General features: G+C 40.5%; 1 protein-coding gene across 1 annotated transcript; it reads right to left on the bottom strand.

Moving 5' to 3' along the window:
• Window positions 1-6210: 6210 nt before the first annotated feature.
• Window positions 6211-18102, bottom strand: LOC121181010 (T-cell surface glycoprotein CD5). The gene is made up of 6 exons (XM_041036762.1): window positions 17824-18102; window positions 9248-9658; window positions 8664-8801; window positions 7645-7695; window positions 7130-7195; window positions 6211-7033 (listed from the first exon to the last, which is right to left on the bottom strand). Exons 1-6 carry the CDS (start codon window positions 17891-17893, stop codon window positions 6963-6965), a joined length of 807 nt encoding a protein of 268 aa, XP_040892696.1. The 5' UTR covers window positions 17894-18102; the 3' UTR covers window positions 6211-6962.
• Between the last annotated feature and the right edge of the window lie 4481 nt (window positions 18103-22583).

The raw sequence follows: 22583 nt of genomic DNA, 5'->3' as shown, positions 1-22583 counted from the left end.
CAAGGTGTTGCACAAATTCTCAGTATTTCTTAGTATTTTTTGCGACAACATCCAAAAAAACCTAAAACCTCTTTTTAGCATCCTACCTTTGTGCTAATACAATACTGATACTGTCAGTTAGAAACTAGAAATGAGGCATCGTTGCAGGAAGTTGAGCAGGTGCATGCAGACCTGTGTGTTAGTTCATGGTATGTGAACAGTTGTTGGTGTATATTTCATTTATGCAATCACTGCTCCTCTGTACTCAAATATAGATTTAATCTCTGTACCTGTGTCCCTGTTAGCACACTATCTGCACATAATCATATAGTTTAAGACAGTTTCAGTGCGCTGGTTTGTGTTTCATTGTCAGTCTGTTACACTTTTACTCATCTGTCTTTGTCTTTTCAATCTTCCACTTTTCTCTGTTTGTCTTTTTTAAACCTTACACTAGATGAAGTCAGCTGTCAAACAACATGTCCATCCCTCTGCAGACAAAGACACCTGTGCAGGTGTGTTAGTACAGGAGGTTTATCCAGTGGCCCCCTCACTTCATGATCTTTTTTTAACTTATTCAGGTCCAGTGGTGGTTTCTGGGATCTCAGGATCACCCACTCTTCAGTTTTCAGTTGCCTTTTCCAAACATTGCAATATAACCAGGGATGCACATAACATTTCTAATGAGTTACTCAGGTGAGTACCAGGAGATGGTGTTTGGTACTCACCCCATATGTAGCGTGGTCTTAATAAGTGCAGTCTTCCTCACTGTCATCCTCGGTGTCGCCCCCACTGTCCTCTGCTTCAGCTTCCTGCATGGTAGATGATGAAGATGCTGCACATGCACCTCCCTGTCCTTGGTTGAGCCACCGATTAGCTGTCTCCATCCACAGGTCAACAGCTGGCTTTGGGTCAAATGTCTCTGTGGTCTGCTTTGACAGGTGAATGTGCATCAGGGCTGAGAGACGAGCATGTGACAGACGAGATCTGTACCTGAGATGTGAGAATCCCCTTTCACAAGCTGCACTGCTTAAAGGCAGTGTAAGAGACAGCTTAACTACCTTGTTGGTGTTAGAGTAAGCATCTGAGTTACTTGTATTTACTATTTGGACCAAGTCATACACGGAAGAGGCTCCCAGGCGTTTTCCTGCCTGATTTAAGCGCATCCATTCGGTCACAGCGGTCATCATCAACATCTGCCGCTTATCCGGGGCCGGGTCGCGGGGGCAGCAGTCTAAGCAGGGACGCCCAGACTTCCCTCTCCCTGGCCACTTCCTCCAGCTCTTCCGGGGGAACCCCGAGGCGTTCCCAGGCCAAAACGAGAGACATAGGCCCTCCAGCGTGTCCTAGGTCTTCCCCGGGGCCTCCTCCCGGCGACTTAGCTTCAAGCCACGGCACATGTTGGAGCCACTTTTCTGAAAAAAGTCTTTTCTTTGGCTCTAGCTCCGGTTGGCATTTCTTTGTAGGTGGCGAAACGCCAAAAAAGCTGCTTAATGTCTGTTGTTTTTTTTTTTGGACATCTCCGACAGTAGTTGACAAGCAACACGTGTAACGTAACGTAAAATGAGATAGTAATGTCGTGACGGTCAGGTGCGTAGGGGCGTGTCGTAACTCAAATGCGCATTGCGCAGTCCTGATTTTTGTCGCGCATGCGTACCTGCGTACCAGTTATGTGCATCCCTGAATATAACTCACAGTTAACCATGTACATCTAGTATATAGAAGTTATTATTTACTACTAACTACAGTTATATGCATAAGTTCACACACCGCAGAGCAAAGTCCATAATTGATTTTTGAAGGTAAAAGAAGTAAATCTGTTTAAAATGAGACTTTCTTCAAATGTTAACTGTTATGTTTTATGTCATCAACTCAGAAAATTAAACAGTAGCATCTGCACAAGTTTGGATCCTGAAGTAAGTCTTGAGAGTCTGTCTGTTCCTCACCTCAGGTCCATCCTGCTCACACAGCATATTTAAGACCGACCCACAGGTTTTCAGTCATGTTCAGGTCTGGGGGCTGTTCTAAAAGCTTCAGATCTGGATCATGGTCTTGCTGTAGGACCCAGCCTTTTTTCAGTTTCACTGTCTTGACTCATTGAGGGACATTTGCCTCCAGAATTTGCTGATGTTTAGTTGAATCCATTCATCTCTTATATCAGGGGTGTCCAAACTGTTCCACAAAGGGCCGTGTGGCTGCAGGTTTTTGTTCCAACCAATGAAGAGCACACAGTTTGACCAATCAACTGTTGAAGGCTAAGATCGGTTGATTAAATGAGTGAAGTTTGGTGTGCTGGTGCTTGGATGGAACAAAAACCTGCAGCCACACGGCCCTTTGTGGAACAGTTTGGACACCCCTGTCTTATATGTTTTTTTCTAGCCTCTGCTGTTTTGTAGCATCATTTTCAGATCCTCAGTCAGTTGGATCCATGTAACTGTACATCCTGTGGCATCTCCTGACCTTGTTGCTTTGGGCTTAATGTTCATGTGCAGGCCCAATTTAGGTTATCATTTCATTTGCTTAGTGACCGTCTGCTGCATAAAACACTGTGTTAAACTGGTAATCCCCAAGAAACTCCCTTGTTATTCTGAGCTGGAACTAGCAGCTAAGTCAGCTGGCAGCTCTGTCGAAGCAGAGGAGGCACAGGCAGGATGTGGGGATCCTGCTGCTGATTTTTTTTTTTTTTAATGTTTGGTTTGACTGAGCCAGATGGCTCATAGCTAATCAAGAATTTCATTTTTGATTATTTTGGTCTCTATCTTTGGTGTGTTGCTCTGGTGTTTTTGCATAGTGCTTCCACCTGTCAGTCACACTTTGACCAGCACCGCACACCTTTTAATGTATGAGGATGGGACATTGAAACGAAAATGTCCATTATATATAAACTCTGTAGAATCCCTGTTATGTTTCGACAGAGATGGAGCCTGAAAAATTATTTCTAAAAAACATTGTTTTAAAATCTGCTGCCCAAACTGCTCCCTCTTCTGTCTGATAGTCCTTCATCTCTCCTCGGTAACTCATGTTTTCATCTCTCTGTATATGTCACAGACACGTACATATTTCTCTCTTTCTTGTCCTCTTCCCCCCTCCATTTCTGTCCTCCCGTGTCAATCCCCTACTGGATAATCTGCAGCTGTAATCTGCAGTCATCTGTCATTGTTTCTCTGGATGGGACATTTGCAATGAGGCCAGATTATCATCTCATACCGTGACCTGACCAGGGAGGACGAGGTAAAATACACCCACTCATACACAGATGGACGCAAGCACACACACACACACACACACACACACACACACACACACACACACACACACACACACACACACACACACACACACACACACACACACACACACTCACACTCACAGCTCTCTTTACCAACGCAGCACAACAGTTGTGTGTAATGTAACATCCAAAATGCACTAATGCAACAAAACACTTGATCCACATCTCAGGTTCTGGTAAGAGAAGACTGACAACATGTGTCTCCCAACAAAAAAACTGTGTTGCTCAGAGCACACTCACCTGAAACACACTAGCAACAGGAAACATGACAGATTTAGTTGTAAATGAATAAGACTGCCATTGTGATCCATCAATCTATGCTCAATAACCCTTAAGAACAAAGTGAAAACATGCTTTCAGGAATTTTTGCAAATTTATTAAAAAAATCTCTCATTTACAAAAGTATTCAGACTCTTAATTCAGTGCTCTGTAGAAGCTCATTTGGCAGCAGTGGCAGCTTTGATTCTTCTTGGTGCTACAACCTGGATTTAGGCAGTCTATCAGTTTATCATTCCTCCTGGCAGATCCTCTCCCCTCCAGGTCTCTCCACAGATGTTCTTTGGGGTTTAGGCCTGGGCTTTGGCTGGGACACTCAGAGGACAGTCAGAGACTTGTCCTGAAGTCTCTCCTGTCCTGAAGTTGTCTTGTTAATTTACATCAGGTCGTTGTTGTGCTGAAAGGTGAACTGTCACCTCAGTGTCAGGTCTTGTGCTCTCTGGACTCTGGAGCAGGTTTTTTTCAGGGACCTCTCAGTATTTGGCTGCATTCTTCCCTCACTCAGTTCTGACCAGCCTCCCTGAGAAGCCCCCCTGTACCCTGATGCTGCCCCCACCATGGGTCACTGTAGGGTTGGTGTTAGCAGGTGATGAGCAGTGCCTGCTGTCTGTCAGACATAGTGCTTTGAGATCTGTTAAAAAGGTTCAGTTATTTCTCATCACAGCAGACAATCTTGCTCCTCATGCTCTCAGAGTCCTTTAAATGCTGTTTGACAAACTCCAGCAGGCTGTCACAGGCCTTTTACTCAAAGTGGCTTCTTTCTATTCACTGTACCATGAAGGCCTGATTGATGCAGAGGGCGTCTGAAGCTCTGTTACATAAAAATGATAAAATGTTTCTACTCTTAGGCCCAAAAGAAGGATCAGTTCTGCATCTCAGACATGTCGGCCAGTGAAGAGTGATGTACTACTCTGAGAGGCTTGATGAATAAAGGCAGACAAATCTCTGACTCTTTAGCTGCTAAATGCTCCACTAAGTTCACCTGCTGGTCTCTGACTGTGTCTGTCTGCTGTTTGCTGCTGAGCAGGTAGAAGACAGTGACTGAATCAGAGCTTTTCTCTGAAAACAGCTGCTGCAGGAAACAGCAGGTTGCCAAACCAACCAAAACAGTAGTTGTTGTGTGTGAAACTAAAACAATGAGCTTCATGTATCTGGAGAGAACTGCAGTCAGGCCATGAATCACAGTGGGTTCATCAGCTGATGTTGAGGCCACAATGAACAAATTCACAATGATCCTTATTTAATTTGAGCCAACCGATAAACGACAGCTGATGTGGACACAGGGTGGCCAGAGAAATAAGCCAGATTGTGTCCAGTGTGTCATCAAAATGAATGAAAGACGTTTCCTTCAGTGTCACTTGTGCAGCTTTTTCTTCAGATCCGATGTTGTGTGATGATGAACAAATGAATGAAAAAATCAGCCTCAACACTGACTTCACCACACAGGAGATGGCAGGAGAAAGTGGGCCGACAAAAGAAAGAAAATAAGACACAAATGAAAAGAATGAGGAGAGACTGAAAGAGAGACGGGGGGACAAAAAGGAAGTTGAAGAGAGAAGGAGAAAGGGAGAGAGGGGAAAGATATACAGGTTACGACAGAAATAACACAAACAGGAAGTTGTTGTCAACGGCAGAGGAAACCACATCTCTGCACTTAGTAACCACCTTCCAGGAGGCAGAGTTGCAGTCCTACACACTTCTCTGTGCTTCCATTAGAGCAGTTACCCACCCAAAAACCCCATAGATACTGTGTCTGGCCCCCAGCCACCTAAATGAATTCAATCAAAAGTAAACAGAAGAAGCTTCTCTCAGAGTGTAAAAAAACCCACTCACTGTTTTAACCACATCCTCAACCTTGTTCTGTTTTATGGTATCGAAATTGAACATTCAATCCTTCTAAATGCATCAGGCAAAGGACTTGTCTCTGTACATGTCATATTAGATCTTAGTGCTGGATTTGACACCATTAACAATCAGATCTTATTACAGAGACAGGAACATTTAACTGGCACCAAAAGAACTGAGTTATCAGATCAATTTCAGTTTGTAGACATTAATGATGAATCCTCCATGTACACAAAAGTTAGACATGGAGCTCCACAAGGTTCTGTGCTTGGACCAATTCTGTTTACCTTATACAGTATATGCCTCCTTTAGGCAAATTTATCAGGAAACGCTCACATAAACTTTCACAGCTATGCAGATGACACCCATTTGTACTGTCAATGAAGCCTGATAAGGCTGGCTGGTTTGCTGGAGGCTGGCTCCCTGTAAAATCCAGAACGGAATTTGAAATCCTGCTCTTGACCCACAAAGTCCTTGATGGTCAGACACCATCATGTCTTAAGAATATGATGGTCTCTGTGGCCTAGAACACTGTGCTCTTTGTGGTTCCCAGAGTCTCTGAGAGTAGACTGGGAGGCACATCCTTCAGCTCTCAGGTTCCTCTACTGTGCTACTATTATAATTTTTTTCTTCTTCTTCATCAGCTGCACAAAGGTGCACTGAGAGAACTTCTCTTATGTATTTGATTGTGTATAAATAAAACTGACTTGACTTGATTTGATTTTGTCTGTCACTCTCTCTTCCTCCTCTTCCTCCTCCTCCTCCTCCTCCTCTCTTTCTGCCTTCTCCAATATTTTCATTTTACATACTTCAACAACAACAAATCAGGTCAACACAACTTAGTTCATTTTACTGAAAATAAAAAGTTCACAATATTTATCAAAAATCACAGTCAACTAAAGAAACAATCAGTCAAACAAATGTCATTATCTTATCTCAGTCAATCAGATATTAATGAATCAGTGTCGTCACAAAGTTTTTCTGATTAAAGAAGCATTTAATGTCTTGCTGTTCTCAGTTTCATTGTTGTTTGTTCAGAACAGAGTCCTGAGAGTGTTCAGCCTAGCTTAGCACAAAGACTGGAAGCAGGGGGAAACTGCTAGCCTGGCTAAAAGAGAAAAATACACCTTCTAACAACTCCAAAGCTGTCTGATTTTCATTTTGCAGCTCACCTGGACAGCTGCGTGCAGCCACTGGGCCAAGCGGTGGCTATTTAAGAAGTATCCAATGCTAACTGCTGCTAAAACCATTATGTATAAGCACAGTGTACAGTGATGGCAAATAAGTGTGTTTCCTAAAATATTGTAAGGTTTTGTTAAAATATCACATCTTAAGTTAAAGTTCAGTCGGGTTGATGTAACTTGTTCTGGTGTCACTTTCATGTAGAAAATCACTGCTAACTTGAGTTTAGATATTGTACACTGATTTATATTATGAACGATCATTTCTACATCATCTTAAATAATGTGTTGGTAAGTAGTTCCTCAACAAATAAAAACAGGGGATGTTCCTGCACAAAGATAAGTATTGACTTGGGGATGGTGATGATGATGATGATGATGGAGGAAGATGCACGTCAGAGGTTGTAATCACTGTTCCTGTTGGACGAAGGCTCTCTGCTGTCACTGACCGCCAGTCGCTCCAGAGCTGTTTTGACAACACACAGGAAGAGCAGCCAGATTTACAATATGACTGTGTGTGTATGTGTGTGTGTCCGTGTGCATGTGTGTGCATGTGCGTTACCAGGGTAGGACAGTCTTTTCTCTCCGTCATGGTTTTTAACTGCAGTTTTCCCTCGATGGTAAGAAACTGAGACATAAACAAACAGGGACACACATTTAATTGATACCTCTGCCGTTATTTTCTGTGTTTTTTTCTTGTTGTCAATAAACCTCATGTACAGACCCAAACCAACACTGTATTAATGTGTCTGTCAATACTCAATACTCTGTCTGTGCGCTCAGCTCCAAGCCCTTTGGTTTCTACTGAAGGTGAAAAGCTTTACAAACACTGCACTATTTTCGGTGGCGGATTAATCCACATCTGGTGCTGAGTGGTGTGTGTGGGACTGAAGGAACTTGCCACACAGTATCACAGTGTGGCTCATTATTGTGTTTTATTAAGAATTTTATTCGTTGCATCAGACTTTGATTCACACAGCACAGCACAATGTAGAACCACCACACTCATCAGCCAACACATCACCTGTATGTGTACGTGCGTGAGTGTGTGTGTGCATGTGCGCGTGTGTGACTCACCACTGTGACTTTGCGTAGGTCCGATCCAGCGATTCTGCCTCCTGTTGGACACTGAAAACCAACAACACACAAACCAGTGAACCAGTTCTGATTCTTTTCCTGTAGTCATTAGTAATGGCCTCTAGGGGGCGCTGATTTGGCGAAACATGACGAGACCCTGTGCATTTTGTGTCTTGGTGTGAATATGACTGACAACAACATGACTAACACAGTGTGCGGACAGAGGGCGTAGCGTGAGCAGCAGCAGCTCCGGTGCTCAGTCGCTGTAGGAACATGCGTAAAGCACGGGAAAATAGACTTGAAAATACGCTTTTAAGGGCGTATAGTGTGAGTCACGGATGATGAAACACTTTTTGTGCATACACACATCTGTAGTAACAGATTTTGTTCTTTTTCTGTCTGCAGACCAGAATGATGTGCACCTCTTCAAAAGGTTCTTTGTTGTGGAGAGTTTGTCAGCCAGTCTGTGATTCATGTAAGTCATTTAAAGGGTCAGTTCACCCGTTTCACAAGAAGATAATAATTTTCCAACTAACCTCAGTGATTTCTATTTTATAAGGTATTTTTTTTAGCGTCTTCATTGAAGAGTAGACAGCAGAAAAAGAGACAGCAGATAGACTGACATAAAACAAAGGTCCCGTTTGCTTTAGAGTCGCACTCAGTGTCCTCTTTCCAAATCAGCCGGACACACCATAAAAATATGAGATGTGATTATTTTCTGGAAAAGGTTTAAACAACACTCATTCTGTTCTGTTCTTTTCTGTTGTATTCTACTGTGCTCTGTTCTCTCTGCTGTGTCAGTTTGAAAGAATCCTTTGCATTTGAGACAACTGTCTTTCTTCAACGTAATCTTTAATCTGACTAGTCTTAATCTGAAAATATGAGTTTTCAGTACTGATAAGCCAGCATGCAAACAACTGTGCATATGCACGCATGTGCAACTTGTCTGTCGTGTGTTCGTGCCTGTGCATGTATGTGTGTGTGTGAGTGTGTGTGTGTGTGTGTGTGTGTGCACTCACGTCTCTTCTGCAGGGCGTTGACAGTGGGTCTGGTGAAGCGGATCAGTAAAAGGACCAGCAGCACACAGCACAGCAAAGCTGTCACCACTTTGTAGGTGCGCAGCTGCCCCTGATCTTCTGGGGGGCGGGGGGCATCAACTAGCTCCACACAAACACAAACACAAACACAAACACAAACACAAACACAAACACAAACACACACACACACACACACACACACACACACACACACACACACACAGGTGTTGGACACACTCTCAGGCAAAGTTTTTTTGTTGTTGTGTTAAGACGGAATAAAACATCTGAAAAGTCTGGTGTCTATGTGTTGCTCAAAACTCAGAGCTCATTTTAAAGTGCTGCAGTTTGTGGTGGATGAACAACAGTGTTGCACTCTGTGACAAAATCAGGGAGTGGATGTATAGACATACATCATACACATATCTGCTGTGGTTCTACACAGCATCACGTTAGATGCTGCTGAGAATAAAATGTCAAACCACAAGACAACATGAAATTTGCTCACTTACACACACACACACACACCCACGGACAAACAGCCACACACGCACACACAGTCGACCAACCTGTACATTGGACCGTCAGTGTCTCATAGTTGTCTTCCGGCTTTGAATCGCTGTCCGTGATGTGATAACAAGTCTGCTTTTGTTGTCCTTTGTCCCAGCGTAAAGGTTCTTTACACCCTTTCTTGCTCTTGCACACATTTGTGAAAAGACTCTGGACCTTTCGCTCACTTTCACGACAGACAGGAAAGGAGGAATTGGGGAGAATCTGAAGGATGAGATCTCCTTTACAGTTTCCGATCCAATTGACTGTGAATAAGCCCAGGGCAGGGCCAGAGCTTCTGGGGTTGGAGTCGGGAGCAGCACTGGTCGCTGGAGCAGTGCTGGGGCATGTACATTCCATTTTCTGGTTGCTGTTTGGAGCAGGGACCGAAGTCATGTTTGTGTCTCGCGGATGGCTTGTTACCTGTGCTCCTGGGAGACAGAAGTATGAAAAACACAGACATCAACACTTTGGTTTAAAAGATCCAACAGCTCTATTGATAATAGTCATTTTACAGTGTTGGGTGCTGTTTCTACAGGAACAGAGGGGTATGCTTTAATTTCCACCTCAACTTTTTTTTTTTGTGGAAACACACTATCTGACCTGATTTTTTTTAAGTACTTAAGTACTAAAATTAGACAAATAAATAAGCAAAAATAATTCAGACACAACGGCATGAAAATAATCAGTATAATAATAATAATAGCAGATAAAAATCAAAGAGATGAAAGAAAACACAAAACGGTAGCTGAGAGTCTGCTGGTAAGATGGCAGAGCTGTCAGTGTTAGAAATATAGACCTACAAGTATTAACAGTATTTCAAAATAATGTGTATGGTCCCAACACTGCAGGACCAAAGCAGTTAACACAAAGTACCTTCAAATAGATAAATGAATAAACTGTATGTTTAGTCACGTACAGTTACATGATTTGGTTGTTGTGCTGACCGATCTCTTGTTTCACTCAGCTTGCTTCTGTGATAGAAATATTCCAGTAGTTTTAAATTTGTGGTCCACGCCTGAGGCCTAACGATCTGAATGATTATCTTCGTACGCATTTGTGCTCGTCTCATACCAATAAGTGTTGTGTGTGTATTAAAGCCTCATGTACCTGATTCACCAGAGCCACAGAGCTCCACTGTTTCCAAAAGTCATTAAACACACACATTAAACAAAGTTTCTGAGCCCTTCATTAAACTCAACTATGCAGATTTATGTCTTCTGACTGGTTTAAACCTTGATCACAGATGTACGATCCAAAAGTCCTGTAGCCTCTGACACTGCACAAAACACCACGAGGACACTTAAACAAACAAATTAAATTTCTTCAGCTTACACACAGTGTTACAGCGGTTTATATGTAATTTAATGCTCCTGTGTATGAGAAATGGTTTAGCGAAAGCCTGACCTATAAAATGTCTGTGTGTGTGTGTGTCTGTGTCTGTGTGTGTGCGTGCGCTGGCTGATGCCACTGAGAGCTGCATTATAAAAGCAACAAACAGCTCTTTGTAGAACAAAAAGCCGAACCTCAGACTGAATACTAAGAAAACGGTTCCAGGGCCGAGGCCTCATGGGACAGTGAGGATTGACGGGCTACGTAAAGTTAGTCAGATTTTAAAATGGATCCTGACTCAAACAGTCAGCCTGTGCAGTAACCTGGCTGCAGAGTTTTTCACAGTTGACACTGAGCTATGACAAATGATTAATCAAATGATTAATGGATGAATTAATCAACAGAAACAAACATATATATTTGGCAGAGACTGGAAAACTCACCCTCTGTTTTAATGTTATATGCATATATGTAAAAACACAACAGGAATCAATACTTATTTTGCTCCTACTGCTAAATGATCGTTAGGATAAGGAGAATTGAAACAACAAAAGAATAAAAGCCCCAAATCATAATGTCACATTACAGTCTGTTCAGGTTAAAAGTCTTCCCACTCACCACCAGCGGACTATGAATAACTTTAAATAGCTTATGAACTCTTCTCATTCCCTGGAAACTATTTATTACACAAACTGCTTCTCACTGAAAACACTCGGAGCTGTTTTCAAATGTCACTTTTTGATGCTGTGAACACCACAAACCTGCTTCTATTCAGCGCCGCTATGTTGGGGTGGCAGCACAAGTTTCAGCGGCATGGATTTCAAAGCCTCTGCAGAACTGAAACTGTCTGCATGGCTAGATACCACTGTGGGTAAATGTGAAAAAGTGTTATGTGTTACATTTTTTGCTTTTTCTTTTTGGAGGGGGGATAAAGAATAGTTTTAAAAGTTCTATTAAAAGTTTTAGAAACAACTGAAGGTTTTTTGTTTTTTTGTTTTTTGTGTGTGTGAGCTTTGAAAACTGGTTCAGCCGAGCTGTTTCTTTGTCTTTACTTCACTGTACCTCTCCTCTCTCTCCTCTGTTTCTCAGCCACTAAACTGCCCTTATATACTTGCTACACTATAAATGTAATTATTGATCAGCATAGTATTGATAAACTCAACCTAACCCTTCTAACTGATTCGTAATTGAAAACATGGACTTCTCAGCAGCGGTCGAGGCTGCATTTCACATCAGCACTAAATTCAACAAACTCACTTTATTCTCTTTAACGTGTTTAGCTTTAAACTTCATTTCAATATTTACATGTTTGCTTTATAACTCAGAATAAAGCCAGTATCAAGTAAAAGCCCTGCGACCGTACTAAGCACCATGACCTCGTCGAGCCACTGTGAAATACTGTGTCCCTCAAACAAGCAGAAAAAGACTTTGCTTAAACTACATTAGCATGTGTATTACAGTTTTGAGATGAAGATACTTCGATTGTGAACGTTTTTAATGCAGTTCAGTATTGGAGGTGATCTCTTACAACATAGCTGTGCTGTTCAGAGAATGAATCTAAAACATTTACATTTCACAGGGAGGGTGGAAGCAGGAAGAAGCACTGAGACGCTTTACTTCAGCGAACATATCAGTTCACTAAAGTCCTGCATTCACAATGTTAAAATCCTGGTAGATGTAAAATTAGTATTATCAGCAAAATGTAGCTAAAGTAAGAAAACTAAAAGTACTCATGATGCAGCTGACTGACGCCTGTCAGAGTTTCTTTATAACGCTGTAGAAAATATTATTGTGGTATTAGGTCCATGTTTGGACAGTATTTGCTATGAAACAATAAAAACGTGTCAGCTGTTTGCACCAAGGCATCTATGCATTTCATATTATATATACAATATTGCATGCATCATATTTTTTATTTACCCTATTTGTTTATACTTCATGTGTTTATTTTACTTGATTACTTTGTTGTGATTCTTCACATTTTCTGTTCACTTTCAGTTTTTTCTATCGACTGTGAAGATATGAGAGTGATGCTGAGACCTGGAGCTCTGCAGAAACTCAGTGCTGCTGTTGTGTTGCTTGTGTTAATTAGAATTTGCAGTTGTGGCTTATGTGCACAGAAGCGTATCCATGTAGTGTAATCAGTAACACCACAAAACAATCCATCTGTTACACTGTGAACAAATCAGCAGAATGCGGCACAAGTTTGTGTGGGTCCAGTTTACAAACCTCCACTAGCCTCAGACCAGCAAAGCTCAGCCTGAATAGGTGCAATTGTCTCTAAATTAATCCAGGACCTGACCTGATCCATAATTAAACATAGACTCAGAGCTGCTGCTGGACAGTGAAGGCTAAAGCTCAGGGAGCAGGATACTGTCAGGATGCACAAAAATATTCGTGCACACCAACACTACTGAGCAGGTTTTAACACAAACAGTTTCATTCTGTTCTTTGATTGTCTGTGTTCTCTGCTACATTATTTCTGCCTTAAGTTTTGTAAATTTTGTTTCATTCTATTTGATTTTTCAAACCTCATTTTATTAATATCTGAAATTTCTTATTTTTATTTTTTTTTTCTTTGCCTGTAAAAAGTTGAATTTCCTCTGAGTTTGAAATATGCTGTTTATATAGCGTCGCCCTTTCTCTTGCATTTTCTGCCACCTCAGTGAAAACATGACAGATCAGCTCCAGATGAAAGCTGCATAAAAACTTTGCTGGCCTCAGCGCGGGCTTTGCTTCTGCAGAGAACATGAATGACGGTGAAACCCTGACACTGAATTTACACATCATTCGTTTGATTAATTCCACCCATGCCGGTCACATCTTCAGTGAAAAAGAAAAGGCATATATCTGAAATATGTCATATGATTGCTTCATCAGCATTAGATTCCTTTTATAGTCAACACAAGTCCAAGCAGGCCTACAGCACATTACAGCGTCTCAGTGGTTATGAGCGTTGTCTTTTCTATCACATCTCCCAAAACAGCCGGCTGAAATTTATCTTCAAAAATCGTGATTGTTTTTTTCATATTCATTTCTCCCATCGTGTGTATGTGTGTGTGTGTGCGTGTGTTGATGACATATTAAAAATAACAATGAGTGTATACGTGTGCGTGGATGTGGCGTTTCTACAGCACGGAGCAGTGGGTAAAGTCCCCGTCCGCTGCAGCAGAGTTTGATTCCCGTCAGCAGTATCTCAGTCATTCACTCTAAACATCACAGCTGTGACAGTGTTGAACCATTCTGGCCTGAATTAGTCTCACAGTAATCTGCATATCTCCTATTGTCTCATAACCCAATATTTGGTTTCATTTTACGGTGAAAAATTAAGGCTCAATACTTTAGTGAAGTCTGACGCCTCACAAGCCGATTTGCCTGCTTTTTCATTTGTTTTTATTTATTTAGCTTTCTAATTGTCTTTTTTTTCTTTGTCTAAGTCCTTTTAGTGTGATAGTATCATTCATGATTCACTTCCCCCTCCTTCTCAATGAACTTCGAATGGTGTTGTGAAGCTGACTAATGCCTTCAGTGTTTCTTGAGAGGAGGTCAGACCTAAAACAGCTTGTAATTCTAACACTGTGCTGGTTGTTTTAGGTAAAAAAAAACCGAGATGATGACATAAGATCCAGGAGGATCAGATCCGTCTGAAACGCTGGATTCCAGCACACTGCACAGAGGTTTACAACGCTGTGACGCAGGATTTTACATCTGTGAGAAGTTATCATGGCGACAGCCATTTTATACACAGCATGTATTTGATTGGCCAGTGCTGCAGCTTGAAGGATGACGTCACATTGTGCTGCAGCAAAATTGATCCAGGATCCGGTTTCACTAAGACAGACAACAGTCAGATTTCAGATAGATGTTTAGACTCATCTGTTGCACAAAGCTGTTTAGTTCTTGACAGTCTTAAGTAAAACTAAATTGCTATAAATTAAGACTTTGTTCTAATTTAAAAACATGGCTGCCCGAGCATGTCCAGCAGGCCCTTCTCATTACCTGCTCCACAATGGTGTTAATAAATCCCGCAGAGTTTGCAAGGTATGGGTTGGTTAAATTGTTAATCTTAAAATAAGTCAGTCTTTGTTTTTGTGAAAGTGTCTATAGACTAATAGACACTTTCACATAGACAAATCTAAGATCAAACTGAACACTGACTACCAGTCTAAAATGTCTTAGAGAAACTTTTCTCACTGATAACACTGATTTTGAATTTTTTTTTTTTTTTTTTTGCTGGATATCCCCGCATCATGGCCCCCAGTGCACCAATAGTAGTGGTCTCACCGAAATGAATGAGGGACCTGATTATTTTCACACAATGCTAAGGACGGTCTTTGATTCAACATTATAAAGACTAGAAAAACATATGTATCTCAGCAGCCTGGCATGTGGCTTTTTCTTTTCTTAAACTCATTTTTTAAACTCATGCTCTGAGTTTTGTTTAGATCTTCCGTGGGGTTAATGGACCGTCCTCACTGCAGACGCTTTGAATTGTCCTGGCAGGCGAAGCACAGGTGTTATTAACATAAGAACTGACTACGTTCCATAACGGTGAGCCACTGAGTCACGTCAGCCACCGAACACAGCACCAGGACTCTGATACATGAACACCTGAATGGAATGCAGCCATGATTCATGTTACCAGTCCCACTGGTAACACTTTACAATACAGAATCTAATATTGTGCATAGTTATAAAGGAAGGAGAGAGGAATGATTCAGGAACAACCTGATAGCTGATTGGTCGTTAATAAGTGGATACCTGATGATTCCGACACTAAGACTATAAAGAAGATGTTGAGTTACTACAGAACAGACTGGGAGAAACTATATTAATGAATGAACTACTACTGAGTAACTACTCATGTATCACTGATCACTGAAACATTACTCTCTATGTGCTCTGTACAGTGATACGGGTCGTACGAAGCAGTTACTGAGCGCTCCCTCATTACTGCACCCTTATATCACAATCACAACATTTCAATCACAAGTCAATTATAATATCCAGGCCACATATGCATTAATATTCACATCCATGTTATTTTCTGATGCATCCGTGACGCAGACGACTTCAAAACAAATGGAATAAACCGAATATCATTTTAAATAATTAAAGGTTTCACCATGGATCTGAGCGGAAAGGCAATTACACTAAACACAAACTGCTTTTATTGAAAAATATTGAGTCCTTGCATAATTATAAACACTCCGACGTCTGGAAAAAATAAGAAATAGTTTAAAAATGAATGTGATATATTGGCAATATGCTTATGTTCGTCACCCTGAGAGTTACCTTGACTGATCCAATAACATGTTTGTCATGTGTGTCAGTTGTAATGTTACAGTCTCACACATCAGGAGAGAGGGACTGAGAACAGTCTCAGACTTCAGGGGAACGGTCCAGGTTTGTTTTTTGTTTTTTTTACTTCCATTTTAATCAGTGAAAATAAAGCATAGAATATTCTGAGCTCAGTGGAGGTGAAGCTTCATTCCAGAGCAGAATCACATCAAGGTTGAATTACAGATAATTACAGATGACATGGTTCTACCTTAGCATCAGTTTGTATTACGCTGCCCTGTGGTATCACATCACATTAGGCCTATAAATCTATCAGTAATATGAAATATTTCATATTACAGTACACCATCCACATGTCCCGTGGCATACTATTGGACATGTGGATGTGAATGTTAAAAGATGAAAATTAGTTTTTATGAGTTTGGGTTTAGTGTAATTGCCTTTCCGCTCAGATCCATGCTGAAATTATTTAAAATGATATTCGGTTTATTCCATTTGTTTTGAAGTCGTCTGCATCACTGATGTTTCAGAAAATAACAGATGTGAATATTAATGCATATGTGGCCTGGATATTATAATTGAAATCCTTTTTTTGTAGCCTGCTGTCTCTGACTCGTGATTGAAATGTTGTGATTGTGATATAATGGTGCAGTGATGAGGGAGCGCTCAGTAACTGCTCCGTACATCACTGTACAGAGCACATAGAGAGTAATGTTTCAGTGATCAGTGATACATGAGTAATTACTGTTTAGTGTCGCTCCGAGGTTCAGAGTTAATGAGGAAGGACTCATGAAGACAGTGGTCAGTATGTGGAGTCACAGATAGGAACTAATTATTACCTCATGATTCATTAATATAGGTTCTCCACTTATTAACAACCAATCAGCTGCCAGGTTGTTCCTGAATCATTCTTCTCTCCTTCCTTTGTAACTATACACAGTTTTGTGTTCTGTATTGTAAAGTGTTACCGTCCCACCTGTGTCTCAAAAATCCAAGTGTCTCCTGTGAGGAAGGCCCATTTCCTCTGGTAGAATGGACATGTTTGTGCAGACCGAGGTTTCCCTGTTGAACCAGACCGATCGACCTCTGACAGTCTGAGGTCAACATGAATCCGACGCTAAGGAGACACAACATCAAGACAACATGTCTGTGCAATAAATCCTAACTTCACTGTGACGTAGTTTGAAATGAGAGGATCTTACGCTGCTATTATTACCATTCATTCATGAACATTAGCATTTAAAGCAAAAAGTGTAACATGCTGTTCAGTTTGACTCATGATGAACTGTTTCACATGGTGTTCACATATGAACGAACAACTCTGTTTGTGTGAACAGTTTATACAGCAAACAGCAGACGCCATCTCCCTAAACTGCTAAACTGCTAAATCTAAATCTACTACATTTCCTGAACTGACCCAAACCCATATTATTTTCAGATGTAGCCCAACTTTTCAGGTGCTTTTACAGCTAAACAGAAGATCGCCTAGTAGAACCAGGAGCTACACATGAGGAAACATATCTAACACATAATCATCATGGAAGTCAGCTCTGGCTGGCAGCTGCTGTAGGCTGCCATTCATCAGGAACCTGGCCTAAGCTTTCAGCCAGGACACACAGACTAAAGCTGCTGCTGCTGCAATGAGACGTTTGGACTTTCTGAGAAAAAATCTTCGTCCAAAATAGAAAGTTTAATCTAAAAATGACACATTTCTTACGCCCCCGTACGGTTTGTTCTCACATTTTTCTCGTTTTTATTTGTGTATTGGACATATAAAGATATTTTTTGTGTTCTCATACATATTGTGTTCTCACACTTAAACACCGTAGGCTTTTTCAGTTGAGTTCAGGCCTTGGAATGTCCCAGTATCTCAGTGGGTTACAGTCAGCACTGAACCAAACCAATTTATTTGCCTGGTTCTTCTCTAATATGTAAATATGTGCCAAATATAAAGTGTACTTACCAGTTGTCATAAGGAAAAGAGCTGAGATGGTCACAACGGTCCTGAAATCCATCACAGTACCAGTGAACATCAAGTGAAGGAGGAAGACAGACAGACAAACAGACAGACAGCAGGAGAACTGACGACACAAATCAGATCAAGACGCCAACAACAGAAAAACTGATGAGAGGAAATGTTGCAGAGGTGTAGAGCTCCTTTCTCTCTCTCTCTCTCTCTCTCTCTCTCTCTCTCTCTCTCTCTCCATACAGTGAATCACTTCATCCCCGGCCTGCTGCTGCTGCTGCTTGTGCAAAAGTGCAGATTTCCTCCCTTCAAAGCAAGTTGGGTGAAGAGAGGCAGAGAGGGGTGGGGAAAATAAGAAATGATGATAAGAAAGGAGGAAGGAGGAAGAGGTAGGAGGAAGAGGTGAAGGGAGCAGTAATGCAACTCTAGTCTAAATTCACTTTTTTCAACCTGTTTGTGAGTCATGCATGAGCCTCTGCTCTGTGACACTCTACGCAAGTACGTGAGCGTACGTGAGTGCTTCGACAGGGAAGGCCGAGGCATGAGAGGCAACGTGCACGATGGACGCCAGTATAAAAACTGTGCATTAATGATTCAGCAAATTAAATAATCGCACGGAATAATAAATGTAAATTATACTATACCAAACTCTTTACTAAACAAATGTTCTTTTAGTTACATATTAAAAAAAAGAAAAAAAAAAACACCTTTATTGCTCCTGGTCCTAATTTTATCTGTTGAGATTTTTTGCAGTGTAAAAAAAATCTCAAGAATTATTTTTCATGTGAAATAATAAGGTTGCTGTGCAGGTCTAACATAAAGTGAAGATTCAAGCTGAATCGTTTTCTTACGTTGCAAAGGAACAAGCCTGAATTCAGGACACACTGCTGAAAAAAACCCCAAAAGGTTTTCACATTTATAGCCTTCGTCCAATTCTATCAAAATGACTGCACGGCCGAAGACGGGATGTCAGTTATCTTGTACCATTAGGTTTTCCTCTGCGTTTCCCTCTTTTAGCTTGAATTTTTTGCTGAACAGTGCCAGTTACAAAGCAGTTTCTATCTAAAGTTTGCTAAAAATGAGCTAAGATTAGCCACCGTTAGCTAGTGGACATACCAGACCGTGTAAGGTTGAAACAACATTAGTGCTCATGCATTCAGCTTTTCATGTGTAAGAGGAAGCATGTGTTTGTTAAAGAGTTACACTGACTCCAGTGTCTGACAGGATCATACAGGCTGTGGATGTCACTCAGTGTAAACATCATACCTCTTCATTCACATCAGTTGTTCACACTGAGCGAAATCTTCAAACACAAGACTCCGTGTTTCAGATTCAGATCAAATATTTTACAGTGTCTGGAGAGCCATTTCTCCAAAGCTCAGCCTGACACATGACGCGCTGCCTGCTGATGAAGTGCAGCTAATGTTTGGCTGCACTGAATCAGTAACGCCAGGACCGGCAGCACACTGCTCACATGCTGAAATCAGGAACGATAACTTCTCTCCCTAGTCTTGAATAGTTGAATAAAATAAAACTCTGCATGTGTAACCACGTTACATTTTTGGGGAATCTGTTAATTTTTTTGGAATTTATCATTGAGGTCAGCGATTAATGTAATTTTAAACTGTGTTGTATTTTTAAAAATATTTTTGTTGTTTTATTTTCTGGACTCTAGATTAATGTAATTGAGATGTATATTTATAGTATGAATACAATTACTGCTGTTAAAAAAAATTCTATTGAACTAAATTAATTTATATTAATTTAAATTTAATATAAATTAAATCTAATGTACTTTTAACAATGTATGTAGATGAATTCACTAAAAGAGCATCTTCTGTGGTGTCCAGCTCTATGACGATGACTGACAAAGCTGTAAAAGCTGAAGAGACTAACCTCATATTAGGTGTTTCTTTTTAAAATTATTATTAGTTTATTTTTCTTTTGTTTAATATACTTACTATTTGTATTGTATCTTACTTATTATGTAACGTATTGTGTATTTATTGATTTGTGCTTACTGGTAAAAAGTGCATCAATAAAACAATAATTATTATTACTGTAACAATTTGCAATTTATGATATAATTACAGTAATTGTTATAGAGATTTGATACAGTAAAAGAGGCTGGTAAATGTAATATGCTGTGCGCAGTTAATGTAAGTCTGGAACAAACTGTATATTGATAAGCCGCTTCTTGTGAGAATAACTGATCTATTTATACACAGGTCTGCAGCTTGAACAGCGTATAATACACAGGTATGTATGTTAGTAAGGCAACACAAGTTTATCTGTAGAGCACCTTTTAACAACAAGGCAACAAAGTGCTTCACATAAGACAGAGAAGGGTTATGATGTTAACAAACACATTTAAATAGGATTTAAAAAATTAAAACAGAAGATGTAAATAAACTATAATAAAAATAAATCAAATAAAACAGTAGATTTAATATTATAGTACAAATACAAATACATTATTATATCAAGAACTGCGAGATGGACCAGACTGCAAGCTTTTCATAGGAGCATGTTCGGATATGTTGAACGTGGAAGTATAAGTAGAGTCTGGTGTGTTGGAGAAGTAAATATGAACATGATTCCACAAACAAATACTGGTGCTCTTCAAAAAAACAAGGCTGATGAATTTAAACATGAAAAGGTAAGAAAGGTGTTCAGAATCAGGAGCTCTGTGGAGCTGATGGGAGACCACCAGGAGACCACCATGAGACCAACAGAGCTGTGACTGGTCAGCTGATGTGTCTCCTCCATCACACTGTGGATAATAAACTAAACACTAAGCCGCTGAGCTGTTCTTGACTCCCAGTCAAGAACAGTCCACTACTGAACGTAGCCACGTCAGTTCTCTGCTGGAGAGATGTTTGAACATTCAGTGCTGCTGCAGTGTGACACGTTCACCTCAGCCATGTCATCTGAGCTCAGTCAAATGGACTGAAAGGTTGCATTCTAGTCTGGATCTGAAAGTACGTAAACTAATACTGACAAGTTTCCAACATGCACTGCTCAGTGTGTGGAACCATGTTTATGTAGGAAGAGTGATACATCGTCTCCTGCCTCTGTCACAGGCGAAATATCTTCTCCTCCTGACTCATCTCAGCTTTGGCTTCACGCGGCACTCTACTCCGTCACCTCCGTCACTCTCGTTTTCTCTCATCCTCCGCTTCTGGTTTACGGGGCCGTAAAAATGGCAAAAGCCCCGCAGACTTTCACCTCCTCCTCCTCCTCCTCTCTGCTCTGCATCTCCTTTCTCATCAAAGTCGGCTCATGTCACCCAGGTTGCTCGCTCTCTCGAGAGTTAGAAGCATTTGAACTGATGTGACTTTAGGAAATGATTGGTGTGAGCTGAAGTTTGAATTCGCTCTCACAGGGATGACCTTCACTTCAGACGGTAGGCATCAGGTCATGTGTCCACAAGACAAAACCTAATTCTGTCGATTGTTTATCGCTGCAGATGATGTCAAAGCAGCACAGACAACACTCTGAGATGTTTTTTTCTTAACAAACACTCAACTCAGAGAGATCTTCAAAAAAACGCCAGCCCCACAGGAGAGAAAGAATCAGTGATTCATTACTTTCTTTAGCTGGGAAATGTAGCCTTGCATGCATCTCATGCACCGTAAAATCTCATCATAAGTTAAATTCAGTAAACTTTTCTTTTATCATTACAATAAATTAAGAGCGGTAAATATTCGGTGTCATGATTATGTGAAATAATGTGTTTCTCTATCTTGGAATGAGTTAAAAGAAGAAAAAAAATCTTGACTTTGGAGTTTGTTGCCCTCAAAGTTTTCTCAGAGAGTTTTCTTTGGTTTTTCTTTTTCACAGCGTGTGGAGTTGCAAGAAAAAAAACTCTAGTTTTACCTCTTCAGATCCCTTAAGATGATTCAAATCAAACAATCTGGAAGGAAAAATCTCTCTTTGAGTCTTTGATTAAAGCGTGAAAGTATGTGTTCCTTTGTAGTGAGAAGCCATGGGTGCAAAATGTTAAGGAACAACTGGCTAGAATAAATAAATGTTAAAGTGTGACTTACTCACACGTAGTCTGTGCTTAACTGCAGGTCTGATTGCTCTGTCTCTCATTTGGCAGAATTCTTTACCAAACCAGCAAAAAGCTCCTCACATGTGCTGAGTAATTCCTCATATTTTAAAGTTAATGTTTCTTTTCTTGTTTTGCAGTTTTTGCAGCTTTGTTCTTCTGTACTTACATACTTAAATGTTGCTGGTTTTGTTCCGACTTGCTCATTGCTTGAAAAGTATAAATAAATACCATCACATTATAATAACAATAAATAAAAACATAACAACAACAACAACAAAGCTAGACAATTCCCCTGCGGGAAATCCAGAGAGTGGTGCATTGTGCTATTTTCTGTGTATTACTGTGCTATTGTGTGTCTGTATGCGTCTGTGTGAGTGTGTGTGTCTGTCTTTGTGTGTCTGTGTCAATAATGCGTTTCAGTCTGGACCAAAGAGGTAGGGGTCTTGAAAGTGCTAAGTCTCCCCTTTGCAACCTGTTGGATCTGATGAAGGTGACAAAATGATCACAAAACATAATTACACCAAGTAAGAAACAATTTTTTCTCAGTATTATGAAGAAATGTTTGTAAGTACAGAGAACGTGATTGAGTTAAAATTAATGTATTTATTTAATGCATTTTACTATATTACAACACAATATTACAGACATAGCTGACATCCATCATATTTACTCTGCAATTTAAGAAGGCAGACGGTTGGTT

This window comes from Toxotes jaculatrix, chromosome 4 (genome assembly GCF_017976425.1).
Source record: "Toxotes jaculatrix isolate fToxJac2 chromosome 4, fToxJac2.pri, whole genome shotgun sequence".
NCBI lineage: Eukaryota > Metazoa > Chordata > Actinopteri > Toxotidae > Toxotes > Toxotes jaculatrix.
Note: the sequence above shows the minus strand (reverse complement) of the source record. Positions and strands in the feature narration are given on the sequence as shown.